The sequence below is a fragment of the Colobus angolensis genome, unplaced genomic scaffold (genome assembly GCF_000951035.1).
Source record: "Colobus angolensis palliatus isolate OR3802 unplaced genomic scaffold, Cang.pa_1.0 Scaffold46, whole genome shotgun sequence".
Taxonomy (NCBI): Eukaryota; Metazoa; Chordata; class Mammalia; order Primates; family Cercopithecidae; genus Colobus; species Colobus angolensis.
In genome coordinates, this window is record NW_012118043.1 from 3985842 (window position 1) to 3998217 (window position 12376).

Here is a 12376-nt window from a genome sequence, read left to right on the forward strand (position 1 = left end):
CACCTGCCTCAGCCTCCCAAAGTGCTGCGATTACAGGCATGAGCCACTGCGCCCAGCAAGACTCAACATTTCTAACCAATGGCAATATTAACCATTAAGGAACATGTATAGAATACCAAACTAGTAACAGTGGTTAACTCTAGAAATGAAAAGAAAAATTGAGATTGAACAATACTTCCCTTTAGAGATTCTGGCAATATGGAAGCATAATGTCATGATACCTGAATCTTACAGGCTATATTATTCATTCATTCTCATATGAAAATCACTCTTTTTGGAGATTCATTCCATTCAGTTATTCCAATACTCCTTCATCATCATCACTGTCATTTCCTACCTCCGTGTCACTCTTGTATATTCACTGAGGACTGTGGCACTAAGCAGTCTCTCTCCCAAGCCATTTTCTCCCACTATGCCAGAAGAATTCCATATTCCTAAGATGACCCCAGCCAACATCCTACTCTCTTGGTAGATACCAAGCCAAGTTTTACAAATTCATGTGCCTTCAGGAGTGATGTTGGTAATAATATGAATAAAGCTGAGTGTACATAGGGCTTACTGGCATTCAAATTCAAAATTATAAAAAACACTATGCAAGTTAAACAAAGCTCTTCTGCAAATTAAATTTAACTGGCAATTCATTTCTTTGCTATCTTTCCCAATTCCGGTGTTTCTCAAGTTGTTTAAAATTTTTGTCTTCCACTAATAGATAACAAATAAAGATTCCTTCTTTAAAGTTATTTGAAATTTCAAAATACATCAAATATTGAGACTAAAACCAAATCACAGCTATTATATCACTGAAAATGTTTTTCTAAACTACAATGGTTCACTACCCTTCCCTGGCCCATTAGGAAATACTACCCTGAAACTACACCATCTCTAAAATACAAAAACCAATTGTCTCTCTCTTTTTTTTTTTTTTTTTTTGAGACGGAGTCTCGCTTTGTCACTTAGGCTAGGCTAGAGTGCAGTGGTGCAATCACAGCTTACTGCAGCTGGAATATGGTGGTGCAATCACAGCTTACTGCAGCCCCAACCTCCTGGGCACAGGCAATCCTCCCACCTCAGCCTCCTGCATAGCTGGGACCACAGGTGCAAGCCACCTCATCTGGCTATTTTTGTAAAGTCTAGCCATGTGGCCCAGGATGGTCTGGAATTCCTGGACTCAAGTGATTCACCCGCCTCGGCCTCCCAAAATGCTAGGATTATAGGTGTGAGCCACCGTGTCCAGCCATCTCACTTTCTTATTGCCAATATACTGGCTCTTCAAATTCTGAGAAACCTTGCTATTTCTCTTTTTACTAATTTTTTTTTTTTTTTTGAGACAAGAGTCTCACTCTGTCGCCCACGCTTTAGTGCAATGGCGCAATCTCAGCTCACTGTGACCTCCACCTACCAGGTTCAAGCGATTCTCCTGCCTCAGCCTCCCAAGTAGCTGGAACTACAGATGCATGCCACCACGCTCAGCTAATTTTTGTACTTTTAGTAGAGACGAGGTTTCACCAAGTTCGCCAGGCTGGTCTCAAACTCTTGACCTCAGGTGATCGGCCTGCCTCAGCCTCCCAAAGTGCTGGGATTACAGGCGTGAACCACCATGCCTGGTCTCTTTTTACTAATTTTGTTAACCTCCTTTTCTTCTGCAGTTCTACTTAGCAATTCCCAGAAATCACTTAAGTCAGGGGTCCTTGCCATTTCATACAAATGTTTTCTCAAAGATCATTAACAAACTCTCTCAAACTCTACTGTTAATGTTCCAGTCATTTGCAGTTTCCAAATAAACAAATCACATGCTTTACTTTCTGCCTAAAATACCTTTCAATTTTTAACTCATACTCATACTAAAAGATCCATGTCAAGTCATAGCTCCCCTAAAAGCCTTCAAACAAGTTTGTCCCCCAACCTCAAACCAAGTCAGGTAAAGTGTTTTCTCTAGCTTCAACCTCTAAGCCCCCGCTGCTTCAACTACACACTTATTTAACAAGCATATAATTTGGAAAATATTTACACTTAATACTAATAAAGGATTTTAAAACTGGAAAAAGCCTTAAAGATAATTTCTGCTTGTCATTTTATAAACTAGTCATTTTAAAACTAAAAAGTTAAGTCATGTAGCCATAGCTATCAACCAGATCTTATCAAAGAGAAACATAAATCTCTTTGTAAAATAGACTCGAAAACAGAAAAAATTTCCAGGTAAACCTCTGCAAATAAACATCAAATTGATTCCCAGGAGACTTTCCCAAATTAGAGATTTGTCACTATCTCAAATCCATCAAAGGTTTGTTCTTCAACAATAGGGATATATTCTGAGAAATGTGTTGTTAGACAACTTCATCATTTTGCCAACATCATTAACTGAATTTACACAAACCTAGTTGACATAGCCTATTAAATACCTAGGCTATATGGTATAGCCTACTGCTCCTAGGTTACAAAACTGTACAGCATGTTACTGTACTAAATACTGTAGGTAACTGTAACACAATAGTAAGTATTTGTGTATCTAAATATAGAAAAGGTACAGGAAAAATACAGCATAAAATATTTAAAAATGGTACACCTGTACAGGGCATTTACCATCAATGAGCTTGCAGAATTGGAAGCAGTCCTGGGTGAGGTAGTGAGTGAGTGGTAAGTAAATGTGAAGGCCTGGAACATTACTGTACTACTACAGGCTTTATAAAAAGTATACACTTAGGCTACCTTAAATTTATATTTTTAAAGTTTCTTTCTTTAACACTAAATTAACCCTAGCTCACTGTAACTTTTTTATTTTGTAAACCTTAAATTTTAACTTTTTTACCATTTTGTAGTAACAGCTTAAAACACAAACACATACAGCTGTACAAAATATTGTTTCTTCATATCTTTATTCTATAAGTTTTTTATTATTGTTAATTTTTAAATATTATACTTTTTAAGTTCTGGGATACATGTGCGGAATGTGCAGGTTTATTACATAGGTATGCATGTGCCATGGTGGTTTGCTGCACCCATCAATCTGTCATCTACATTAGGTATTTCTCCTAACGCTATCCCTCCCCTAGCCCCCGCCCCCAAACAGGCCTCAGTGTATAATGTTCCCCTCCCTGTGTCTGTGTGTTTTCATTGTTCAACTCCCACTTATGAGTGAGAACATACAGTGTTTGGTTTTCCATTCCTGTGTTAGTTTGCTGAGAATGATCGTTTCCAGTTTCATCCATGTCCCTGCAAAGGACATGAACTCATCCTTTTTTTATGGCTGCATAGTATTCCATGGTGCATATGTGCCACATTTTCTTTATCCAGTCTATCACTAGCGGGCATTTGGGTTGGTTCCTAGTCTTTGCTATTGTGAATAGTCCTGCAATAAACATATGTGTGCATGTGTCTTTATAGCAGAACAATTTATAATCCTTTGGTATATACCCATTAATTGGATTGCTGGGTCAAATGGTATTTCTGGTTCTAAATCCTTGAGGAATCACCACACTGTCTTCTACAATGGTTGAACTAATTTGCACTCCCACCAACAGTGTAAAAGCATTTCTATTTCTCCACATCCTCTCCAGAATCTGTTTCCTGACTTTTTAGTGATCACCATTCTAACTGGCATGAGATGGTATCTCACTGTGGTTTTGATTTGCATTTCTCTAATGACCAGTGATTATGAGCTTTTTTTCATATGTTTGTTGGCCACATAAATGTCTTATTTTGAGAAGTGTCTGTTCATATGCTTCACCCACTTTTTGATGGGGTTGTTTTTTTCTTGTAAATTTGTTTAAGTTCCTTGTAGATTCTGGATATTAGCCCTCTGTCAGATGGATAGATCGCAAAAATTTTCTTGCATTCTGTAGGTTGCCTGTTCACTCTGATGATAGTTTCTTTTGCTGTGTGGAAGCTCTTTAGTTTAATTAGATTCCATTTGTCAATTTCTGCTTTTGGTGCCAATGCTTTTGGTGTTTTAGTCATGAAGTCTTTGCCCATGCCTATGTCCTGAATGGTATTGCCTAGGTTTTCTTCTAGGGTTTTCATGGTTTTAGGTCTTATGTTTAAGTCTTTAATCCATCTTGAGTTAATTTTTGTATAAGGTGTAAGAAAGGGGTCCAGTTTCAGTTTTCTGCATATGGCTAGCCAGTTTTCCCAACATATTTATTAAATAGGAATCCTTTCCCCATTGCTTGCTTTTGTCAGGTTTGCCAAAGATCAGATGGTTGTAGATGTGTGGCATTATTTCTGAGGCCTCTGTTCTGTTCCATTGGTCTATATATCTGTTTTGGTAACATTACCATGCTGTTTTGGTTACTGTAGCCTTGTAGTATAGTTTGAAGTCAGGTAGCCTGATGCCTCCAGCTTTGTCCTTTGTAAAATTTTTTATTAACTTTTTTCTTTTTAGACTATTAAAAATTAAGACACAAACATACATATTAGCTTAGGCCTAGGATCATCAATATCGCTGTCTTCCACTTCCATATCCTCTCCCACTGGAACGTCTTCAGGGGTAATAACATGTATGGAGCTGTCATCTATGACAACAATGCCTTCTTTTGGAATACTTCCTGAAGGACCTGCCTGAGGCTGTTTTAGTTAACTATTTTTTATAAGTAGAAGGAATACACACTAAAATAATGATAAAAATATATTATAGTAAATATATAAACCAGTAACATAGTCATGTATTATCAAGTATTATATACTGTACAAAATTGTATGTGCTCTACTTTTTTTAAATGACTGGCAGTGCAGTAGGGTTTGTTTACACCAGCATCACCACAAACATGTGAGTAATGTGTTGCACTATGATGTGACCACAGCAATGACATCAGTAGGTGATAAGAATTTTTCAGCTCCATTTTAATCTTACAGGACCAATGTCATATATGTGAACTGTTTTTGAACCAAAATGTCATTATGTAGCACATGACTGTATGTATAAATGTTTCTGCTGAAAATCACATTCTCAAATCTAGTCCAGCACCATGTATCTTATACAGAAATTCTGCCCATGTGAGATCTTGCTCAACCTATGACAGAGTATTTTCTTGGTCAATCAATTCTGAGTTTTTCTTAACATTTTTAATTGGGGAAACAGGAAGAGATGATCAATAAGAAAGAGAAAAAGACTTGAACACTGTGTGAGAGGTGAAGATAGAGGCATAAAAAGTCAGTATTTAGTTAGACAGAAAATAGTTTTGATTTCTTTATAAATGAGATAGGAGGTGGTATCTCCACTTCTTCCATGACTTGGAACATCTCTTGGATTAATAAACTCTGCCTCTAAAAAGCAAATAGTGCCCCTCCCAGCAGGTATGAGATAACTTCATTCATAATTTGAAGGATTTTTGCAATTATTCAGCATTTGGTGAACATTTCTTAAAAATGCAGAATGCATTATATAAAGCAAAGGAGCTACAAGTTTGGCTTTCATAAGTCACCCCAGAATAACATTTCTTAAAAGCTGCACAGAAAGAATACCAATTTTAAAAACCAACATTGTTGATATATACTATATCACACATCTATTTATCAAAAGTTTAATGTTCTAACCTGGAATGTCGGAGGCTGTCCTTTTTGTTTTTTGCAGAACACAATGTGCATTCACAGCCAACTGCATGAGGCTTGGGTAGAGATACATCCTGTTTTAAGAGCATTGTAAGAATTTCATAGTTGTTACGATGAGCAGCTAAAATGACAGGCGCAACATCCATAGTCGTTGAATACTCAGGATTCTGAATTCGTTCCATTAGTTTCTGAAAAATATTTATATAAATGTCCAAAGTTATCATTTGTGACTTCAAAAAATATATTTATCTGAAGAATGAAATGAAAAAACAGGAAGGCACAAAGAACTTAAGAATTATTTAAGGAATATGTTAAACATCTTGCTTGGACTAAATTTTTCTTTGAAACCTCAAAACTTAACTCTAATTAATAAATGCAATGTAATCGTAACAGACAAAATCATCAATAGGTAACATTCATATAACTAGAGATTTGTTTTTTTCCAACAAAGAAGTGAGAATATCTACAGAAATATCTTAGGGAAAAGTGTTTAATTTTCACAAGATTATAGAACCATGTCTGACAAAAATAAAGAACAAGAATGTTAGAAAACTATATTAGGAAAACAAAAATGCTAAAAAAATAGGGAGAATATTAACATGGTCGAAAAACTACAAGAATTTCACCTCTATGGCAAACCTTATCACACAGCAATGCAGCTACTTGAAAAGGGTAATAGGAAGCACTCTTCATTTTGTATAATTTTCTATACATTTTCAATCATTACATATACTACTTCCTACTATAAATGCCAAGAAATTTACAATAATGCTAATATTTAATGAGTTCTGGAACTGTTAGGCACTTTACATTTATCATCTCATTTAATTGCCACAGTAGCCTGCAAAACCTAGCATTATAATCCCCATGAAGAAACTGAGGCTCAGAGAAGTTAATGTGCCTGAGCCACAAACAGGGTGGCTGGGTGCTGATCAGAATCCAGGTTTGTATTACTCTGGAGCTGGAGCTCCTTCCACTACAGGAGCCCATGGGTGTGGTAAGAGCATGAAATGAGGAAAGTAACATTAGTAGTTAAAGAACCAGGCTTAAATAAAAAGGTTGACTACTTTATAACTATCATATTTTCTTTCTAATACTTCTTTCTTTTTCGTAATATTGTAAAAGTAGTATATATACTTATTATAAAATATCTGAAAATACAGAAAATCAGAAAGAATTTTTAAAATACCCATATTCCTACTACCCAAAGAACATGTTCCAGTATAGTATTTCATTCTAATCCTTTTTCTACTACACCCCCCACCCCCCGACTTTTAAGGACATCTTTGGCATAAACAGTAGGTATCCTAAGAACCAATGATTAAACAGTGGTCCTCAATGTCTCCAAGATCAGGGACCCTTTTAATAATCCATAAAGCAGGATCTTTACATAACCCAGAATCTTCAGAAAAAAATAATTCATGCACAGAATTTTGTATGCAATTTGAGGAAGTTCATAGATTCTGTGTTCAAGTATTTTATTTTGCTAATTTACCATAAACATCTTTATGAAAAGAGCGTTTTCCAAATTTAGGATTATCTCATCAACATAAAAGCCCAGAGGTGGAATTATGGGTCTAAAGGCCATGAACAGTTTTGAAGCTCTTGAAACATATTGTTAAAGTCCTTTTAATAGTTTATATTAACAATAATATACGAAGGTACCCATTTCACACTAAAGTTTCACTTGCCAGCCTTAGGCATGATCACTCCCAATTTATAGTGAAAAATACTATCATGAAATTGTAATTTAATTTCCTTTGATCACTGGTAAGTTTTAATATTTTCTGATATCTGATTTTCCTCCTCTTTTATGACTAATTTGTTTACATGCTTCTTATTTATTGATTGAGGACTTCAAATTAATGGATTTATTTTAAAATTACAGAGAAACCTAAAACTAGTCCTTTTCCATCTTATCATTGCATTACAGGTTATAAAGAAGAAAAAAATATGTATTTAATCCCTTAAGAGAAAAGTGGTCCTCATGTTTCCTAAGAAACATACTTAACTGTATGAAAAACACCACTGGATATGCATAAGATTAAAGTTCATAATTCCATTGTTCATAATATAATCTGTATAATATTAAATAAAAAACCTAAATTTGAAAGTCAATTGCCAAAAAGACAATCTGGCAAGCCTAGAGAATGAATTCATTGAAATGCTAAAAGAATATTACCATTATTGAAATACTAAAAGAAACAATATTTTTCTTCTGCTTATAGCCAGTTTATATTCCCAGTAGCTATTTAAAATATATAAAAATATTGAATATTGCCTCCCTAGAAGTAAAAGGGCTATCAAGATATGATCTTGGCTGGGCCTGTAATCCCAGCACTTTGGAGGCTGAGAAGGGTATATCACCTGAGGTCAAGAGTTCCAGACCAGCCTGGCCAACATGGTGAAAACCCGTCTCTACTAAAAATACAAAATTAGCTGGGCATGGTGGCATGCACCTGTAATCACAGCTACTGGGGAGGCTGAAGCAGGAGAATCACTTGAACATGGGAGGTGGAGGTTGCAGTGATCTGAAATCACGCCATTGTACTACGGCCTGGGCAACAAAACAAGAGTGAAACTACGTCTCAAAAAAAAAGAAGATATGATCTTGCTGTCACTGGGTGTATTTAAATAAAAGCTGAATAGAGTAGAGACAGAGTAGAAAGTGGTTTTTTTTTTTTGTTTTTTTTTTTTGAGACAGAGTTTTGCTCTGTCACCCAGGCTGCAGTGCAGTGGCTCGATCTCAGCTCACTGCAACCTCCACCTCCTAGGCCCAAGCAATTCTCCTGCCTCAGCCTCCCAAGTAACTAGGATGACAGGTGCACAGCACCATGCCTGGCTAATTTTCCTATTTTTAGGAGAGGCAGGGTTTCTCCATATTGGTCAGGCTGGTCTCAAATTCCCGACCTCAGATGTTCCACCCGTCTCAGCCTCCCAAAGGTTCTTTTACTAACTAGGTGAGGGCTGACAACACTAAGATTTAATCAGTAGTGATAATGGTGATTAATAAAACCAGTTAATGGTTCCAGTACTCAAGCACACTACACCCTACCCTTCCCCCACAGGAAAGGAAATGGACTAAAAGGCTAGAAGGTGGGACAGGTGTACCAAAATATAATGATAACTGCAAGATAAATGGCAGAAAATTGAATGGTATTTTAGATATTTCTGATCCTTTGGATAGAGACTATATTCTTAGACCTTTGTTCCTTATTCCTCTTGGTTTCTTACCATCGCTTAAACTAAATGGTACTATCCTCCGGAGAAAGTCACACTTTTGTAACAGTCTGAATTGAGAGTAAGATTTTTCAGTTAATATATAAAATAAAGTATGCAATTTAGCAGAGCCTCTCACAGTTCTCAAACACAGCAGAGAGTCAACAACCAATTTATAATTCTTTCTTAAAACAGTATTTTTCTTCTGCTTATAGCCAGCCTATATATCCAGCAGTTATTTAAACTGCTTGTTTCACTATATCGTCACCAATAATGAATGTTATCATGTTTAAAATTTGATAAAAAACAATAAAATTAGCATTTATGTAGTAGTGACTATCCTCCTAATTACAAAAGCAATAAAGAAAAATAAAAAGAGTACAAAAAAATCTGTAATTTGATTATTCAATGAGAGATGATGATTGTTAGGTAACATTTTGTTGCATTTCCACACAGTCTCTTTTCTATGCATATTTTTAAGCTTGAATCAAATTATATGTACAATCTATTTTATTTTTCTTATTCCACTTACTATATTTTTCCATGTTCCTAACTATTCTTTTAAAAATACTGTTTTAATGATGGCATAATATTCCATCGTACATATATGTAATCATTTATATTTCCTATCTTCTATTTTGGAATGTTTAGATTATGTCACATGGGCTTTTAAAAATTACTACAAATAAGATCACAACCAACATTTTTGTCCACATTTCTGCCCATTTCCTTGATAGGTTCCCAGAGGAGAAAGCACTAAGTTAAAGCATATGAACATCTTTCTTATGACAGATTCTGCCAAAACATTTTCCAAAATACCTGCCTCACTAGTTGCATATGAGACTATAATACTCCCTTGCTATCAATGATTTCTTTTTAATTTTCAACTTTAATAAGTAAACTTGGTAAGTTTAAAATTAGTATCTTACTGTATTTGATTATCATTAAGATTTAACATTTTGTATTTTCTGCGATTTTTACGTCCTTTTCTGTTTTTCACCAATTTGTCCAATATTAAGATTATTAATTTTTGATACATGCTGCAAATATCTTTTGTCAGTTATTCATCTGCTTTCTAAATTTTGTCTGATGTTTGGATCCCAAAAACGTAACTTTTTTAATAGCAAAAACTGTGCCACTGTGATTTCTGTCCATTGCTTTTATGCATATAAAGTCTTTCCATTCCCAATCAATTAAACATTCACCTACATTTTCTTCCAGTTTATTGGTTTCATTGTTTACATTTAATTCCTGTCTATCTGCAAACTAATCTATATTTTCAACATTACCTGCAGAATATTTCAAACAATAAATACTGGTCCACAGTGACAAAATTATGGAAATATCAACTAAATTAAAAAAGCTTTCCTGAAAGAAATACTAATTATTCCTGCAAGTGTCTACTTACTTTAAAGTAATATTTTACAGAGTGAGAAAAAAGATCTATTTTTTGAAAAAAGAAAATAAATTTGAGGGAAGGAAAAAATGGCAATGGGGCAGGAGATCTATTCTGGTTTAAAAATCCAAATTAGTAAATATTTAAGAGTACTAACTACTATAGTTGGTCTTGATGATCGTTTTGGCCGATGATTAAGTAGTATATCAACAGCTCCCACTACTTCAGAGTCGATTGCCACCAAAAGTGCATCTGCAGACTTTAAAAAAAAAAAAAGTTAAAAATGAAAATGGAAGATAAAAAGGTAAACTACTTCTTTTTACTAATCCATAAATAAAACTTTTAAAAAATTTTAAACTGTATTATATACAGTAATACTAACTTTTCAAAAATGTTGACTGTACAAATAGTAGTACATTTGCTTGCCTTAGGAGTACGTCTGTGTACCACAATACACATGTTTCTGTCCTGGTTTCAATGCATGAGTTGGTAAAATAATGCATGTTTCACTAAAGGGATTATTAGCGTAACAGTGCTGATTCATGCAGCATTTAAAGTTGAAAATTTTTTTTCAAGATCTTTACTCTTGAACTGTGGACCAAAAGAATCTTAACAATCCAAATCTATAAAAGAAACTGTCAAGAACTTATTACTACACGTAAAGGATTGTTTTGAGTCTAATGAAAACGATCATCATCAATGCAAACAGGAATATGGGGAGAATATCTAAAGGGAAGAGCCTTCTGTTCCCATTTTTAAAACACATGGCTGACTAAAATGCTACAAATTTGACATTTATGAGGAATTTTATCAAGTATAATCCACAAATAGGCTACCAAAGCTCATAGAGACAGGAGGGAGAAGTGACTTTATCATTCTACTCCCAATTTATAACTCACTGTGAAGATCCGACTTTAACAAGAGGAAAAAGTAAGGCGACTCTGAGGAAATGGGGACTTTTCAACTCTGTAACAAAGCCTATGGTCCTATTGGTAACTATAACATCAGGTTTTTTGATTTTTAGGGAAAACTATAAAGGAAGAAGGAAAACATAGGGATAATGATTCAATTTAAGAAAATGCCCTGATTATTTTCAATCTGTACATTTTAACTGCTATAATATTTAATAACTATTTAAATCAATGTTCTTGCTCTTGGGAACAAAACTATATCAGATCTTTAATATTCTTTGTAGCTGAAAAGAGTAAAGTTTATATCCACTTTATCTGGATGTAAAAAATAGGACTAAAAGTAGCAGACTTTACTTGAATATCTAAAAATAGGACTATGCATCTCAAAAAAAAAGGGTTGGAGTCCTCATAGGAATCACCTATGTTTTCCCACAGAAAAACACCCCACCCAGATGGGAAATTTAACCCATTGTACTATCCCTTAAAACTTTCAGGGTTCATTGAGCTGTGGCCTATGCTTTAAAGTCCTAGCATTATTATTCTGCTTTGCAAACATTTCTCTTCAGATTTTAGCATATTTAGTCAGTTGCAGGAAATGAACAAAAAGAATGCTATATCCATTACTACTAAATATTTCATTTATGATTTTTAATTTTTTTTTTTTTGAGACGGAGTCTTGTGTCGCCCAGGCTGGAGTGCAGTGGCGCAATCTCGGCTCACTGCAACCTCCGCCTTCCAGGTTCAAGGGATTCTCCTGCCTCAGCCTTCTGAGTACCTGGGACTACGGGTGCATGCCACCACACCCGGCTAATTTTTGTATTTTTAGTAGAGACAGGGTTTCACCATGTTGGCTGGGCTGGTCTCTAACTCCCAACCTCAAGAGATCCGCCCACCTCAGCCTCCCAAAGTGCTGGGATTACAGGCGTGAGCCACTGCGCCTGGCGTATGATTTTTAATATTAACCAATAAAGCTAACTATAGTAATGCCATAGCTTGCAAAGTCAAACACCAGGCAACTTCAACAATCTGAAAAATAGCCATGGATTTAAAAACAGCAACATATTGAGCTGTCACAAACAAACTCCATGGGTATTATTTCCCAAAAGAAACAGACCCAATCATTCTGATTTAAAATTGTCTATAAATGATGAATATCTGGCTTTCCCAAGTATCCTTTGGATCATTACTGAATAAAAGAATAGCTAGATTAAAACCAATACCGTAGAGGGAAAGGAAGCAAGAATTACTAAAAGTTGACTACTGAAAAGATTAAATACCAGTACAGCAAAATCACTATCCATGCACA

The 12376-nt window shown here is 35.1% G+C and overlaps 1 protein-coding gene across 2 annotated transcripts in view; it reads right to left on the reverse strand.

Annotated features, from left to right (window-relative positions):
* Positions 1 to 12376, reverse strand: part of TRPC1 (transient receptor potential cation channel, subfamily C, member 1) — an 81841-nt gene that overhangs the window by 52273 nt on the left and 17192 nt on the right. Inside the window, exons 3-4 of one of the 2 annotated variants that reach the window (XM_011958078.1) lie at positions 10317 to 10418; positions 5530 to 5732 (exon numbers count right to left, since the gene is read on the reverse strand). In XM_011958078.1, the coding sequence (XP_011813468.1) occupies positions 5530 to 5732; positions 10317 to 10418 (305 nt within the window). The remainder of the gene's footprint in view (positions 1 to 5529; positions 5733 to 10316; positions 10419 to 12376) is intronic. The other variant, XM_011958079.1, reaches the window with a different exon arrangement.